Raw genomic sequence first — 17,842 nt, 5'->3', positions numbered from 1 at the left:
TCATCACCTCAACAATTTACTGTCCAGTTAACTTTGGCCTCTGAAAATGAAGTCGCACGTACACGGCACCATGCTTGGTCTGTAGTCTAGCTGTACATGAGTCAATTCAGTTTTACGATAGTAGAAAGGAACTGAAAAGATTGATCTCGGTGAACTAAATTAAAAAGCGGCTGCGTTGATTTTCCACTCAGGAGTTTTTTCAAGTACTTTTTTTTTCTGGAAGCAGAGTTCTTTTTCTTAAGAAACACAAATATGGCCGCTGTGGTGAGATTAAGGTAAGGTCTGTGGTTCGAGTCTAGTGGCTCTCAGGCCACGCTTATTTTTAGATTTCATAGAATGAAGCTGCGCTAGAACCTACTATTTCAAGTACCTTCTGAATGAAATACTAGTTCTTTAGACTCCATTCCCACCGCTCTCCCGCTCTTAACATAAAATTCGTTGGTACCCATTTATTCATTCACATGGGTAGAAAGAGTCGACTTTACACAACGCAACGACCACAGTCAGGGTTTGAACCCAGACCGCTCGATTTGGAATCTAGCGAATTAACGATGAGGCCACCACTGTCGTTGCCATGGTTTCTATAGTCGGATCCATTACAGCACCTGTTATGTACCTGTTGAACAATTCTAGGACAGGATCCCATATCGTCACTCTCACTCTGAATGTAGAGCGCCTGTGGCTAAATAGACCTGAATAATCAACAATTGATTATCAGTGAATGTCAATGGGTATATTCGATGAGGGCAAGTGGGAACTGGCTTCTGTTGGTTCTTCGTTCATTTGCTGTTCCTTCCGTCGATTCGCCTCAAAGAGCTCTGGTAACAGGTAATTTAAAGTGTAGTAATTTTCTCTTACAACTTTGTTACTGATACATCGTTACAACCACGTTGCTCTGCTGTCCAATCCAGGCTTACTGCGCCTTTCAATAACATGCGGACTCTAAAATTCAAAGTTCAACCTACAAATGCGTTTTTCGCTACCGTCAATCAAATGTTCGGCGGCTCCTCCCAGCTTCCGACTACTGCCGAGCACTGTTTCGTAGTCTGAACTGTGCTCAACGATTTGGTTACAGCGCGCTCGGCAGTAGTCGGAAGCCGGGAGGAGCTGCCGAACATTTGATTGACGGTAGCGAAAAACGCATTTGTCGGTTGAGCTTTGAATTTTAGAGTTCGCATGTTATTGAAAGGCGCAGTAAGCTTCCTACAGGATCAAGACAGCAGCACGCAAAGAATGGTATAATTTGGCGTAGGCACTTCAAATCTGACAGAAATAGTCACTCGGCTGTTATAAAACATGATTGAAAATATATATCAACGATGGTGACTTGGGTTATTTCTCTTGATATTTACATGTACGTCACATTTCTTGAAATTATATAACTTGTTTTAACTTGATTTACACAGTACTGACCGAAAGCTGATATCGTGTCCGTGATATACAGGGTTATAAAAGAGGCTTGGGTAGGAGTATGACGACCTCGTCCCCAGGCGTATTCAATCTTGCGATCAGCTAGAGAGATAATGGGCTTGGAAGTTGGAAAGTCATCTTGACTTTCGTTAAGTTGCGAAAGTAACGACCCTCACTGCTCTCGTATATAGCAGCTTATTTTAAACTAGTTTCGTTTGTACCTACTTTCTGTCGCTCAAACGCACAGCGCCCTTAGTTTTTCTTTGAGGAAATCAATAGCGAGGGGCACTTTCTCAAGGACTACAGGACGAGTCGCTCACCTGTTAACTTTTCCCTTCGGTGAGGAGTCAAGGATTGAAAGAAGACAAGATTTGTGTCTTTCATAAGTGTTTCCGCAGTCTCTCCACGCAACAGTAGATTGTAGCACCCAGCAATTGCTGACTACCTTGCATCAGAAAGGACCTCTTCAAGTAAGAAAGTTATTAAGAGTCCCTGTCCATAAAAATGGAAAATAACTCGGCAAGGGTCGAAAATTCGATTTCGCTCAATTTTGATGGTAGATAGGCTAGGGCATGACAAAAACTACTGGATAGTTTTTTTGGCAAAATGTCCTTTTATTGCAAAGAAATATGCAAATTACCAAACTCCGTTAAAATCGTCATTTGACGCACCATTTTATTACAAAAGTTTGAGAGCCTCGCATGCAAAACCACGTCATTCTTCCGTCTTTAAAACACTCAAATATTTTTGTGCAATGTTTACATGTGTACTGGGCTGATTTTAGGAAATGTTGCGTTGTCTTTTTGGGTGCAAAATAATTAAATTTCGAAGACATGTATTTCATTCACGTAAAAGTACTTCGTGGATATAATTAATTTTCACCATGTGCGAAACCTTCAAATGGATCAAGCTTCTGGTGGTTGAATCGCAGAAGGATGGTCTACAGATTCCTGTAAAAATTTCTTTGGGCAAATGGTTGTGAGCGACGCGAGAGCTTTTCAAAGGACGTCAAAAATGCAAATATTTGACCATCCGTCGTCAAATTTCAATTTACGGGTTAGACTTATATTTTAGCATACGCCACATGACTTGACCTATGTTAAGTTGAAATAGACACAGAGCTGATAATTTCGAAATGTTCTAACCTCATTTGTTGTAAAAGGCAGGTCCAAGGCCGATTTGACGTGTTTCTCTCACCATTCGTCGCACATAAAGCAGAAGTTTGCTTTTGTTTACATAACGTCCGATGTACATCGCCAACTGTCAACTTATTTAACGGTCGAATACCATGAATCTGTGACCCTCTTTCGACACATATGATCACCACTGCATCTAAGTCAAAAACGGCTAAGTCATTTGTAGATAGTTGCTTGCTTTGCACTACACCAAAATATTACGTTTAAAGATCATGGTTTGATGGCTTGAATCCTTGCCTGCAGCGGTTCCTTGTTCGTCACGCAATGCTGTCATCCCATTTTAGGGGTAGGGGTAGGACAATTTCTATCCTAATACGAAAGACTCCGTAAGGCTTAGAATCACTGGGAGCACACAATCGTGTTGAGTAGGCAGAGATTGAATTAAGAAATGAAAAGAATGAATAGTTTACCATTGCCCCTGTTGTTATCTTTTACTGGACCACCGCTACCTATATGCCCTGCGTAATACAGTAACGCTAAACTCATACCTAGGTCTTTTCGCGCAATGCAATTATTTTTGGTTTACATGTAATACAATGGGCTGCCCTCGGGGAAATGGATGGTGACCGCTTAATGGAGCTGGCCGCTTAAATAGAGGTTGGCGTACCTTGAATATTTAATTTTTCACTGTCGGGCTATAAATTTCTTGGTGAACATGGAGTCAATTCAAGACAATCATGATAGACGTGTGTTTGAATTATCACTCGTCATGCACCTTCAGTTTCAGACTCTTATCTGCCATCGCCCTTTCCAAAACAAAGTTCTTGAATTTTGGGTGGCCGCTTAACAGGGGTAAAGACAATAATGAAACCCTTTTCGGAATGACCAAATGGTGGCCGCGGAGGTAACCGGCCAATAGGTGTTTTATTTACAATATTTTACTAACGATAATTTTGGACTGTATTGACAACAGTCCACTATTTTCTGTTGCATACCAATGCCTCGCCAGTAAGCAAACAAAATACGCCAAATAAAATGGCATGGCCAGGGCTATTTACTCACGTAATTACTAATTAAATTTAGTCTGTTTTTCTCACGAATTAGACACGTTGTGATTTCCTATTTTTATTTCAGCTAGTTCTTGCTTCAAATCGGCTTTGGACCTGCCTTTTACAACAAATAAGGTTAGAACATTTCGAAATTATCAGCTCTGTGTCTATTTCAACTTATTATAGGTACATGCTGAAATATACATCTAACCCGTAAATTGAAATTTGACGACGGATGGTCAAGTATTTGCATTTTTGACGTACTTTGAAAAGCTCTCGCGTCGCTCACAATCATTTGCCCAAAGAAATCTTTACAGGAATCTGTAGACCATCCTTCTGCGATTCAACCACCAGAAGCTTGATCCATTTGAAGGTTTCGCACATGGTGAAAATTAATTATATCCACGAAGTACTTTTACGTGAATGAAATACATGTCTTCGAAATTTAATTATTTTGCACCCAAAAAGACAACGCAACATTCCCTAAAATCACCCCAGTACGCATTTAAACATTGCACAAAAATATTTGAGTGTTTTAAAGACGGAAGAATGACGTGGTTTTGCATGCGAGGCTCTCAAACTTTTGTAATAAAATGGTGCGTCAAATGACGATTTTAACGGAGTTTGGTAATCTGCATATTTCTTTGCAATAAAAGGATATTTTGCCAAAAAAAACTATCCAGTAGTTTTTGTCATGCCCTAGCCTATCTACCATAAGAATATGAGCGAAATCGAATTTTCGACCCTTGCCGCGAAATTAAGAATGGCTCCTGGAATTTGTCTGATTTTTACAGGCAGGAACTCTTAATGTCTAGTCACGTGCCCAGCTTTCCAAGTGCTAACGCATTATTCTTGTTTTCTTTTCTTTTCATTTTTTTCTTTTTCTCTATTCTTCTTTTTCCTGGTAGAATCGAGCTTCATGTTTCCAGGAACGTGTGGATGTGCAGGATTTATAAAGCATAAATTTATATTAAAAAAATTAGTCTGACAAGCTTGTAGATTACATTGTAATGGCTTTTAAAATCATCCTCGATTAAACACGCAACTTATTAGAATTTATCCGGGACCATTATGACAAGAACGAAGTTTTCCCGGTTTCTGGTTAATTCATATCAGCATTGCCGTTTCATTTTCTTAGCAGAAATGTCTGAACTGCTACTTCCCAGAAAATTTTCTTGTCAAAATTCCTGAATCACCGAATTCACCCGCTTTATTTATACTCAATTGGCGGTGTGGTTCCAGGACCATATCTCACTTCAACCAGCCAGCAGTTATAATTCCCCGGAAATACTCAGTTTCCCGATTAGAGGGAATGCTGGAGTTTCCCTCATTGTCTCAACCAAAAAGGTCTCGGTTGTGGAACGGATACTTCGAGCAGATCCATTACATGGCCTCTGCATATTGAACCATCAACTACGAAAGATTCCCTTTCATAAAACAGCAAAATTACAATCGCCACAAACGTATTTAAATACATCGTTTAAAGCTGCTTTCGCTCCATTACAATTACAGTAAATACCCGCGTGTAAGAACCTAGTGGTTTACGAATCTGTTGGCAGAAATTTGCCATTTTAAAACCCAAAAATATAAGGACCTATTTCAATTTAGCCAAGCAGGATCAAGCAGGTTGTTATAAGTGGGTTACAGTTAAATTATGAACTCTTGCTTATCATAATACAGTTGTGAATAACTATTTTACACGTAAGGACCAAACCTAATTTATTTATTTTTCTGCTAATTACAACGATATCTCGTTCATAGAAGTTAAGAAATTAACCTAATCAGAACCTACTTAGCCTAAATTGCCAATAACTACCTCAAAATACAGGAATCTATTTTGCCAGACTACAAAAAATGTAGGTTCTTACACCTGGGTTTTCACTATATTACGGATCTTTAGATTAGACTATAGATTGAGTGCGGTCGAGCACCAGTTTAGATTTTCAAACCAGTGACGTTTCCAATAGACTGTCCACAGTCCTCGCTCTATTTTCTCGTATTTTTATTCCATCGTTGAACGCGCGGATAGAATCGCGAGAAAACTGGACGCCAGTGCAAAACGTCGCTAGTCATGTTGGTTTTAGGTACAGACTAGAGAGGATAGCTGATGGAATGACAGAGGTATGTGCCGTGACGTGGAGCATGTAAACTAGAATTAAAAAGCTTTTCTTGTACTCGATCTCATACTCGAACTAAAATTTAAAGTCCCCCAATCTTGGCAATCATGGCACGAAACCTAAATTTCCTTGGTCGTTGTTTTTGATATTTTTCGTTCGTTTTTAACCCAAGAAATCACGAAATTGTTCAGGATTATTTCGAGAGTTCAGTACTGACCACCAAATGTCATCACAGTCAGCAGGATCAGCTAATCCACCAGGCTTTTGAGAGGAGGTTTCTTTGTAAAAATTAGTGAGTTTGGCGTACTATATTTTCATGACTTTGTAACGGATCCTTATAAAAATTTACAAATTTACTAAATTCGGCTGATATATCGAGCGGTGAGGCTTAGTTTGTTTGAGCCACGAAAAAAGGCGCAAAGGCGTGACATCAGGAAAAAGGTTCATTAGTCGAATAGGTGACTATCCACTAGCGCAACAACAATAACGACTTTCGGTTCACTTACTTGACCTACCTGGGAGCCAACTTTGCGACTTATAAAAATAACTTTGAATTCCCTGCGACCATTACAAACTAACGGGATCATTTACAAGTAAGGTCCTTTGTTCATCGCAATCGTCTAGGACCCCCCGTCTAGGGGATCGTCGATCGGAACAGTTGACAAAAAGTCTACAGCGCTAAAAATATGGCAGGCGCAACCTTTGACATTGCAGGTGCCATTTTCAAAAAGTTATATCTTTATTCAAAGACAATCCTATGAAACAAAACTACACCAGTCAGTACGCAGTAGGCTTAATTGCACTATCCATTACAAGTATTGGAATAGCTAACGATAACGCAAAAGCGATTTTGCATTTATTGGTTCTCTTTCAAGGGAGCCAACTGTGCGGTCAACGGTAACCTGCAATCGAAATTCTGAAATCGGTTGCCGGTAACCAGTACGCGGGTCAAGGATAGATTGTACCCTGTCATATCCTGTAAGTACAATGGAACGCATATTGTTGTAACTCGATCGGTTTTCAATCTATCTGTTTAATCTTCAGGTATCGCACCATGGTCAGCTCCACCAAAAGAAACGGCATTCTTTTGATTACAATATCAGCGATTTTCGCTGTAGGAATCATCTTGGCAATAACTCTCACGAAGGGTTCCAAGCAATCATCCAAAAGATCAAAAAGAGACGGTAAGTCTGTTGATTCTAAAAGGTACAGGGTTTGCACTTTCTGTTTATGAGCCGCGCGGGCCAAACTATTGGCCACTATTTCCTTGGATGAATTTAACACATAGACAATACTTAAGGGTGCAAGAAAACTAGTCTCATTTTCTCATTTATTCAAAAACCTTGAGGCGAGAGAATTCCTTGTGTTCTTAAGTTATCAATCGATGACATCGATCGATCTTTTCGTTTCTGTGACGTGAATTCACCGGCGTTGTTGTTATGTAACAATTTATCCTGCTCCGAACTACAGTTCATTGATAGCATGCAACGTTTGGCTTGCAAATCATCATTTTTCACGCATGTCGTCCAATACGCTTGAAATTAAAATTTAAGTTATTTTCGTCGACGATAAAAGTCATGAAAGACGCGGAGGAGGAGTTTTCGTTGGATACCACCTGCAGTTAACCTTTGTTGTCTAGGCTCTTTGGATTAGTCACGCAATGTACACACGTGCAGACACATGCGAGCAGACGAGCGAAGATGCGAAGATGCTGGGACAAACTTTTGTTTCCCCCCCCCCCCCCCTTCCAAAAAAAAAAACCTGCAGGAAGTAAAGCTGATTTGAATTTTGTGCGTCGTATGTACTGTCCCTGTCGTATCTACTGTCCCAGCAACGTATGTCCGTAGGTCCCTGCCTGGCTTCCCCGCAACTTGTCTCTTAGAGTGTGCTTGCCTTCAGCCTTTCCTAGGCGTTCGTTTAGTAGGAGAGCCGTTCGAGAAACGTCGCCGCGGCGTGGGAGGTGACAGAGGGCGTTTTTTTTTTGCTACAGTCGCTCAATTTCCACCTTCGATTTTTTTCTGGTGCTGTGCTGCTTCCCAACTAACCGAGCGCCGAGGCTACGACTGTTCGACCGAAAACGAATGAAAAACGAGCCCATGTCAATAATAATGTTGACGATGATGATGACGACGACGACGACGACGACGACGATGGTGATGATGATGATGATGATAATAGTAATATAAGTTACATTTATTATTATATCACTGAGAAAATTACTTCATTAATTGCCATTGGCTAGGCGCAGGCCAATTCATCGTTAATTTTTAATTTGCACTCTAGTGCAAATTAACTTGCGCACTTTCGTGATTTTCCCAGTCATATATTAAATGAGTGATCGTATGAAGGCTCGAGCAATTAAGGATATACACTACTCGTGACATTTGAAAACTATTTCAAATTGCATTCGCCTGAAGGTTCGTGCAACTTTGAGAGAATTTACAAATATCACCCGTAGTGTAAATCTTTAATTGGACAGAGTCGCATTCATACGATTACCAATACTAATAAACGATAACAAATAGGTACTCTGAAAAGAATAGGTACCTAGAAATAACAAATAAACAAAAACCGTGTCAACGTTTATCTTTTCCATTCTTGGTTTCCTTTTGTTTATGTTAGCGTGTGTAAAGTTTATAAATATTGCGTAATGTTCGCGTGACTAGCGTGCCCTTTGGCATTATGTCTCGATTACCCGAAACATAACGACGGCAAAGGAAAAACAGGGAGGTTATTTTTATAAATTTATATCTATGGTCTCATTTTCTCCACCTATAGGAAGCGTGACAGGAGACGGATCTATCAAGTTAATGACTGCAAGAACGGAAAACTACTTTGCTCACTTTTGAAGGCTCTCTCCTCCCGAGGGGACCATAGAACGTCGTCCATCGTGAGCTTCATAAGATGTTCCAATTTTCAAGCCTAACGGCTAAATGTTTGGTTAACCCCATTGAGACCCTCGAAAGTGTTTATGCCCTCACTGTATATGTTAATTAATGTTTATCGGTGATAATTCCCTATTTCGTCTTTTGATTTTAGACTCCAGCAAACAAACAAACAAACAAACAAACAAAGAATATTACGAGAAAGTGTGTGGTGTGCAAAGAAGTTAATCGCGCCTGATGTAGTTTTATTTCAAACCTGCAGGTCCTTCCATTGTGATACCTGAAAATCAAGAAAAAAACCAGTGGTTCAAAGATGGCCTTCAGCTCGTCGAAGACAACCTGGCAAGGAAGCCAATCACTCACACGGCAAAGAACACGATTTTATTCCTCGGAGATGGAATGGGCATTACTACTGTCACTGCGGCTCGTATCCTGGAAGGGCAGCAGATGAACCAATCTGGAGAAGAACATGTCCTCAGCTGGGAACATTTTCCGTGGACCGCGCTCGCTAAGACGTACAACGTCAACCAACAGGTCCCAGACTCCGCTGGGACAGCAACGGCCTTTCTCTGCGGGGTTAAGAGTGATAGTGGTAAGACTGGGTCCCTCCCAAGTGTCCAGTCCAGCTCGAGACAGTTTGTTGGCGTTGTTTCGTTTGTTCCTTTTTTGTGGCGTATTTTCTCGCGGAGATTTCGTTAATTTCATGGCTCGTCCTGTGTTTTTTTCAGACTTTCGTGAAAAATGTACACACAAGTTTGGAACAACAGCGCCGCCAAAAGCAAAAAAGGAAAAAAAAAATGTGTAAAACATAATCAAACTCTGCGGTTGGTATTAGGTCCAGACTTTGCCGGAGGAATTTGAAAATGGGGCTTAATTGCTGCGGTTAGGCCTACCATCCACACTAATCCGTCACGAAAATGGGACTTTTCGAAAACGTCCTTCAAACCAGAGGAATTTGAAAACGTCGACTTTGCGTTTTAGTGTGGACGAAAAACATTTTGAAAACGAAGCTTTACGAAAACGATGACACCACGGCAATAACGTGATTTCCCTGCCAGAGATTTCCTCAAGCACAACTCCAAAATGTCCGGTGATTTTTGCGTTTTTCGTTTTGCATTTGATGCAAAAGTGATATGATACAGGAGTGAAAAAGCCGTTTTTAAATTTCTCCGTCGTACTGTAGACGAGTCCTTAGAAAGTGTTGGCAAAACGAGATTCTCCACCATTTGAGTCTCGTTTTGAAAGGCAACGCCAATGAAATTAGAACTGGGCTGTTCCTGTGTCTGTTGTAACTACTATGTATCATTTTCATTTCATTTCATTTCATTTCATTTCATTCTGCGTTTTTCATACGTAGGTTTGATTGGCGTGGATGAAACTGTAGAACGAGGCTACTGTAAAACTATGAACGAACACAACAAAGTGATATCAATTCTGGCGTTAGCGGAGAAGGCTGGAATGTCAACTGGTTTCATTTCGACCGCACGTGCCACGCATGCCACACCAGCTTGCCTGTACGCTCACTCAGCCGACAGAGATTTTGAAAGTGACAAAGATCTAAAGTCAGAGGCTAAAGATGACCCGTCCAACTGTACAGATATAGGTAGGTGGAGCTCCCCGGGGAACTCCCATATAAAAACGACGGGGGTACTTGTCGGAAATTTTGAAAAGAACCCCCTAAGAGGTACCAAGATCATGTTTTGTGGGCGTGGCTTGAAATGTTTTCAACCCCTGAGAGGTAACAATTCTAAAACAACACATTAACTGACACTGACTTTTTTCGGGTCAATACCCTAAAAGGTACCGCGAAAGTTCCTGCTTTGGACCCTTTTGAGGCTGAACACCCTACGAGGCACCAAAACATGTAATTTGGGATAATCGGTATTGACATAAATTAATATTTTGCCGACACGGAACGGAGAACTGGGTGGGAGAGTAGTGCGCAAAGGCTCATGGGTAGTACGTTTGTAAAAAGAGATGGTTGAGAAACTTGTGACATTCTACGGTCAGCGTTGCCACTAGCACTTTCCCATAAGGTTTATTTTTCTTGTGTAATTAGCGTCATATGATTTGTTTTTTCATTCTGTTGTTTATGGGTCAACCTTAAAACCCCAAAGGTGGTGCCACTGCATTTGGTCGGGGGTACACGGTCCCTATTTTTCCTAACAAGAGGTTTTTGGGGTTTACGTGTTCGGCTTTGGCGCATGTAGGACGTTACTTGATGTATCTCTTATCCACTTCGTTGTAAGCTTATTGTCGCAAATAAAACATAGCTTGGGCCTGGCTGACCAACGCGCCCATGCCTCGACCTTTGAGTGTGTTCGGTTGTGTAGTGAAGGCAAAATCGCTTTTTTAACCCCGAAAAGGTACGACGAACAGCCCCGTCCTTTTTATATGGGAGTCCCCCTAGGGGTTGAGGCAGGTATACCTACAAATGTGGTATGATTATTGAGTGTTGTAATATGATATACAGGAAAACCTTTTTCAAATGAATGATCATTTGAAAATGAATGATCATCAAATGAATGATCAAATGAATGTTCAAGACAGATTGTACACAATGAAATTTAAGGCCAAGCACGTTATGGGTATCTCAGTTACGGCGCCTTTGAAGCGTTAACAGTTCGAGTGCACTGTAATATGCCCGAGGGGGAAGGGGGTACTCCCATATATGGGCAATATATTTAGGTGCCGCCAGATAGGGTATAGTTTTTGAGGTTCCCGATCCCTAAATAGTTCATGCCATTCTTAGTTTTTGTTTTTCCCTTGAACAGGGTGTCATTTTTCGGGTTTGTGCCGTAAATAGAGTATTAATTTGCGTTTGCTTCATCCTTAAATAGGTCAGGGTTTAAGGCCCTTTGCAGCACATAACTCCTCGGTATAAAATGCAGCCCTCTGCTTTCCAGAAAATACAATGTACATCGCACGTCGCGCTTATTCCTTTTCCTTTCGTCTTGTAATAGCTTTGCAACTCGTTGAGTTCCCGTATGGAGATGGCATTGAAGTGGTCTTCGCGGGGGGTCGACGAAAGTTTATTCCCAACTACGAGATGGACCCTGAGCATTCAAAAAAAGGCGAGAGACTGGACGGCAGGAACCTACTTCAAGAGTGGGTGGCCAAATATCCCAACTCAGAGTACGTGTGGAATAAAACCAGTTTTGACCAGATTGACGAGGAGAAGGTTGATCACGTGATAGGTTGGTGGTTAAGCGAATAGCTCATTTTTGTATTCTTGGTTTTGGACTGGAACTAGCTTGCAATGAAGGAGACTCTTTTCTAACGTAAATGACAATAAGTCTCTTTATATTCCCTCACATGGGGCTCCATTATATATTGCAAGTTAGTTCCAGTCCAAACCGAGATTACGTATATGGCCTAGTTTTGCTAGTGACGGAGACCATCGCAGCTTTGTAGCAGCGTGTTTTTTCACAATCTAAACAGACTGAATGACCGAGGTTAGGAATTCTCCTCCCCCCCCCCCGTCCTGCCTCCCCCACCCCCTGAATCGGATAGAATACGCAGTGTATGATACATCACTGGATTTTCTCGCTGATTATCAACTTGAAGTAGGTAGCGGGAATTAACCACCGTAGCGTCGTCGTTTTCGCTAATTCGATAGTAGTTACACCATCTCTTTTCCTTCATTGCGTATAACGCATCAGGTTTGTTTGAGTATAGCCATATGCAGTATGAAGTGTACCGCGCGGAAGATACAGCAGGGGAGCCCTCCATAGCAGAAATGACTGAAAAAGCCATCAATATATTACAGAAGAATCCAAAGGGATATTTCCTCCTCGTGGAAGGTAACTAAATATCGACTTGAGTAGTTTGACTACACATTAAGATTACCGTATACCTTTAGAGGTGTCTCACGTCCAAGCGATGTATTCGGACGTTCATAAGCAAAAGTCTGCATGCGAGCCAAGTGGCCCATCAGGCCGGAGTTTATCCCGGTTTCTGTAGCATGAAGCGACTAGGAGTATTTCTACTCCCCCCTGGATGGGATGCTAGTCCATCGCAGGGTTACCCCCAGCATTTAGTTCGCCGGTACCCATTTATACACCTGGGTGGAGAGTGACACTGTGAGAGTAAAGTGTCTTGCCCAAGAACACAACACAATGTCCCCGGCCAGGGCTCGAACCCGGACCGCTCGATCCGGAGACGAGCGCACTAGCCATGAGGCCACCGCGCCTCCCATCATAAGTAAAGGTCGTGAAAAATTCGACAATTCATGTTATTTTAAAATCCCTGGTATTGTGTGATAGCCAGCTTTGTAAGCTTTAATTTGATATGGGGGTTTAGGTATCTTTGTTTCAACCGGACGCGCTACATCGCTTGGACGTGAGACGCTTGTTAAGGTGCTCTTACGGCATACGGTAACATTAACTAATTTTGCAATTTGAGCCACGTGGACTGAAAAACTTGATAAAGATTTGGTTGTTTTGAACACACTATTAGCCATGTTCTAAACGAGCAAGGTCTGGGTTCGAATATTTAAAATCGATTAATTTGACAAACTGAGCGTAACTAAAACAAATGTCAGTGGTTTTTTGTTCAAACCCAAAGATGTAATACACTTTTGAACAGCTGTTTAAGAGAGATTTTATGGTTTGGAAGGACACATGTCCCCTGAAACCATACAAAGTTCTTACGCACATTCCCTGTCATCTAATCCATTCTCCTTCTCACATCCTTTTCCTCAGTCTCTTGATCTTGTTTCATTTCAGGAGGCCGCATTGACCACGGGCACCACGGTGGAAAAGCCGTGCGTGCGTTGAATGACGCTGTTGCTATGGCAAAGGCTTGTGGTAAAGCCATCGAAATGACCGATCGAGGTAATCGAAGCCTTACTTACTTTATCCTGATAATGTAACTCTACTCGCTCGCGGATTGGTTTCAGTTTTGCTTGAGGATGGATTTTCCCCGTTCCACTCGATAGTTTAGACTGGTTTTAAATGACAGCTGAGGATTGGTCCAAATTTTAATTTCTGCTGACAAGAGGCGTAATTTTTTTTTAACTGATTGCTGAGATCTAAGATCTGTAAAATTTACTGAATCAGTAAACTTTACAGATCAGTTATAGCTGAGAAACGGGCTGGAATTTTAATTAGTAGCTGAGATACCGTAGAGTCGGGGGTATTCTACAAACTTTTATACGGGGTCTGCGCCCTAAGGGTCAACCCCTTACTCTTTTGCATACCAATTTTTGATAGAAAAGTTAACCCTTTCGTGTACCTTTAATAGAAATAAGGCACCCCTTTTACCTACCTTGTTAAGAACATTGCAGAGCAGGTCCACATCAGCCTTTTGGCGGCCGATTCAATATTGTTCATTCAATCTTGTAATTATAAACCTGCTCTAACAAATAAAGGATTGATTGATTGATTGATTGATTGATTGATTGATTGATTGATTGATTGATTGATCTCTTATTTTATCTTCCGATCATGCTCGTGTTGGACTTAATGCGCAGATTCCCCTACCCTTTCATATAACTCAACTTATGAAATCTCTACCCTTTTATACACCTGAAGCCAGTAAAAGGGTGCCCGTTTCAAGCGGAGTCTCTCCGTATAGGCTGTCACAGGCAGTAATCCCCCCCTCCCTCCCTCCCCCCCCCCAACCGCTTGATCGCAGGCAATTTAATTCATAACTGAGATTCTAGCAGATTCATCCATACCATCTAAGACGTGAACTGGGGGGATGAATTCAGCTGGTAAAAAAGACCTGTCACTTTACTCAAGCAACGAGAATAGAGTTGAGACCGTACAAGTCGACGGCGTTGTTAAGGCCCATCCTTTATTTGCTTCTCTTTTTTCACTACAGACGAAACTCTTCTAATAGTAACCGCAGACCATTCTCACGTTTTCACCATGGCTGGTTACCCAGTGCGCGGAAATCCCATCTTCGGTTTGGCGCTTGGTTATGGTTATACTGAACCCAGACTAGCGAAGGACGGAAAGCCCTACACAGTTCTGGGATACGCCAATGGACCCGGAGGAGAATGGGAAAATGGCACTAGGCAAAACCTTACAGGGGTGGACACGGGAGATAGGGGTTACAAACAGCAGTCTGCAGTGTGGTTGAGCTCCGAGACTCACGGAGGAGATGACGTAGGTATGTTTGAATTTAACTTTTAAAAATGTGGGAGGTAAGTTCAGGCTCAATAACCAGCTCTTGGTGCTCGCAAAAGTTAGCCCGCTATCTCAGGAACTGCGGAAATTAAGCGAGGAGAACAGTAGGCTAATAATTAATTTCTTTTGATTTATTCTCCTAGGCCTCGGAGCCAAATTACAATTTTTACTGCGCCTTTCAATAACATGCGGACTCTAAAATTCAAAGCTCAACCGACAAATGCGTTTTTCGCCACCGCCAATCAAATGTTCGGTGGATCCTCTCAGCTTCCGACTACTGCCGAGCACTGTTTCGTTGTCTGAACTGTGCTCAGCGATTTGATTACCGCGCGCTCGGCAGTAGTTGGAAGCTGGGAGGAGCTGCCGAAAATATGATTGACCGGAAGCGAAAAACGCATTTGTCGGTTGAGCTTTGAATTTTAGAGTCCGCGTGTTATTGAAAGGCGTAGTAATGTATGGAAATTGGGCTATTCGCACTACTGCTTCCTGTTTCACGAGAAACTCTTAGAAGAAAAAAATAATATTTAATATTTTTATAGCGCAAATTAACATATATATATATATGATCAAATGCGCTTTATAACATATACAATCATAAAAAATGAAATTAAAATCCAAAACCGAAAGAAGGAACGACGCAGGCGCACTCGATTATCACGGAGCGATATCTGCGAAAAAAAAAAAGAAACAAAGCAAATTTCAGCAACACGCACACAAAAATGTTCCCTTACGCATCGGAATTTTCACCTTAGTCTGCCTTGCGTCCACCTATCTCTTTCGTGACTAGGCGTCACATAAGACTGCTACAGAGCGGCTCCAATCTTCTCTGTGTGCTGCTGCTTGCGTTCGGTGTGTTCTTTTTAACTGACTCAAACACGCTTTTTCAGAGCTTTTGTCTGACCCAGTATTCGTGCTTAGAAATATGAAGTAAGAGGAATGAAAGTGGTTTTACAGGTTGAACTCTTTGCTTCGCAGGCGTGTACGCGGACGGTCCTGGGGCCTATTTATTTCACGGTGTGGTGGAACAGCAATACATATTTCACGTGATGGATCACGCCATGTGTTTGAGTGAAAGCAAACAGGGCACCTGCGAACAACATCCGGCTAGGGAAGGGTGTGACGACGATTGTGACTAATAAGCGAGCCCGCGAGTCGCAAGCCGCGAGCCTAATTTTTGCACGCCACTGCGTTTCTTTTCTTTTTTCTTTTTTTTTTTTTTTCTTTTTTTTTCTGAGTTTTTAATTTTACGTCAACATTTTACTCAGTAAATGCTACACTTGATAGAAGAAACAAAATTTTTCGATTTTCTTTCATGCGTGAAATTCTGCGCAAGTAGTTTTTCGTAATTTCATCGAACGGATTTTGCAGTAAGTTTATAGTTTCAGCTACATGTACGAAAGAAAGTTTGAGTTTCCCTCGTAAATTTTCGTATCAAAATATTGTTTAAATGTAAAATCGACAAATATCCAAATTTAGGTAATTTTCAAGATGATATAGCATGAGCATTAATCAAGCACCGCCACGAAAGATTCATATATTTGTTTTTTGCCTGCCAGTTGTCTGTTGTTTTGCCTCTCCGGAAATCAATCTCTTATTATTTTTTTTTTAATGGTTCCCCGGTAAAATCGAACGACAGGATGACCGCTTATTTCGAGAAATTCAATAGTTTGGGTATAAAACCCATCCGCCCGGCAATAATTAGTAGAAGTTGTAACCATATTTGCACATCAGTTTGGTCTAACGTTTTGCTTGAATCCCGACAATCGCTGGAATATAAATTTTTTAGGTACTTCATTGGCCCTTCATTTCGCTATAACGCGAAACTTCTCCCACTGAAAGTCAGTACAATTTACTGTGCTGAACAAAATCACAAGGTACAAAGTAATTAAAGATTAGCAAAAGTTTACCTCGCTTGCAGCTACCAAAATCTGCAGGGTGATTCAAAAGCGAGATGGGAAAAATGTCCGTCCTAAAATATCTGCGTAATTGGTAGAAACAATTTTTTCAAAAAGGAAAACTCTCCATCACCTCACTTGCCATGCTACAGTGCACCAACACATGAAGACCGCGGGTGCTTCACATTATGCCAAAGATTCCGGAAATTTCGGCCGGACGTCAAATGGAAAGGACCGCTTCGGTTTCTTCCGACCGGCATATTCGGAATCACCTTTGGAGGTGGTCCACTTATTTCGATCGGACCGGTCAGGCCGAATTTTGCCGTTCCATCTTTGACAAACCGGTTCGTTGCCCTACTTCTCTTCACTTATGTAGAGAATTCGGAAAAGGAATAAAAAATGGTAAGAACCATTCCTCTCAGCTGGCCGGGTTTAATCGGAAAATTTCGTTCCATTTTCCTCAGGTATTCCCACTGGTCCCTGACAAGTCGGTTTGGCGTCAGTGGAAGCACCCCGCATGTAATAAATACCATATTACGGCATTATGCCCGTTTTTTGTTTTTTTTTTTTTTTCGATTTTTTGGCGGGAATCTTTCGGGGCTCGTAAAAGAGACCAGCGGTTCGCGGCTCGAGGCTCGGGCTCGCACACTCGCAAAATAGCCTCCAAGTAAAGCTGTCGAGTGATTGGAGCAACAAGTCCAGTATGTGTTTTTTTAGTTTTTCTTTTCGTCGTCTTCGATACCTAGTCAGTACAATGAAAAGCAAGCTAAGAGTCATTTATATATTTGTTTCTATGCATCCACATTGGAACATTTCAAAGACTGAGTAAAGATACTAAATCATAGAATATGATTAAAACGAAAGTTAATCGACGTTTCGATTTATCCAACATCATTATTAAGAGTGAGGATTGGTTAACTGTCAAAGCTGTTACAAGAGTTTAGTTTTGAATATCATTAGATGGCATTCCTGTGAATGTGACTTTATGCAAAAGTGTTTACAAATCTTTTGATAAACTTTTCAATATTCTGCCCCCCTAATCAAGAATAGAGATGATTTTCGGCAGCCTTTCCACACAACGTGCATGTCAAACGTTATAATCATTACTGTGTGAAAGCCTCACTTAAAGACTTGTCTGATTGATCTGTTACAACATAATTGTAACTTCCTAGCGAAAGGTAACATTTTGTCCATCAAATCGTAGATAAACTGATAA

At 41.3% G+C, this 17,842-nt stretch overlaps 1 protein-coding gene across 3 annotated transcripts; it reads left to right on the top strand.

Annotated features, from left to right (window-relative positions):
• Positions 1-623: 623 nt before the first annotated feature.
• LOC110064663 (alkaline phosphatase-like) lies at positions 624-17,619 on the top strand. Of its 3 annotated transcripts, none has more exons than XM_089283357.1 (9): positions 624-828; positions 6,757-6,896; positions 8,860-9,189; positions 9,955-10,200; positions 11,561-11,794; positions 12,260-12,400; positions 13,325-13,432; positions 14,424-14,714; positions 15,707-17,619. In XM_089283357.1, exons 1-9 carry the CDS (start codon positions 722-724, stop codon positions 15,865-15,867), a joined length of 1,758 nt encoding a protein of 585 aa, XP_089139483.1. In that variant the 5' UTR covers positions 624-721; the 3' UTR covers positions 15,868-17,619. The 3 variants fall into 3 exon arrangements, with proteins under 3 accessions (XP_089139483.1, XP_089139484.1, XP_089139485.1); XM_089283358.1 differs by lacking the exon at positions 624-828 and adding an exon at positions 1,603-1,880; XM_089283359.1 differs by lacking the exon at positions 624-828 and adding an exon at positions 6,564-6,690.
• The last annotated feature ends 223 nt before the right edge of the window (positions 17,620-17,842 follow it).

This window comes from Orbicella faveolata, unplaced genomic scaffold (assembly GCF_042242905.1).
Source record: "Orbicella faveolata isolate gen_17 unplaced genomic scaffold, um_ofav_v1 contig_12, whole genome shotgun sequence".
Classification (NCBI taxonomy): Eukaryota; Metazoa; Cnidaria; class Anthozoa; order Scleractinia; family Merulinidae; genus Orbicella; species Orbicella faveolata.
The sequence above is the reverse complement of the archived record's forward strand: the minus strand, read 5'-3'. Positions and strand labels throughout refer to the sequence as shown.

Excerpts from the sequence above, each read along its gene's own strand:
- LOC110064663 (XM_089283357.1), top strand. The coding sequence starts at position 722 with ATGTCAATGGGTATATTCGATGAGGGCAAGTGGGAACTGGCTTCTGTT. Across the intron at positions 9,190-9,954 it reads CGGGGTTAAGAGTGATAGTG|GTTTGATTGGCGTGGATGAA; the intron begins GTAAGACTGGGT and ends TTTCATACGTAG. Across the intron at positions 10,201-11,560 it reads GTCCAACTGTACAGATATAG|CTTTGCAACTCGTTGAGTTC; the intron begins GTAGGTGGAGCT and ends GTCTTGTAATAG.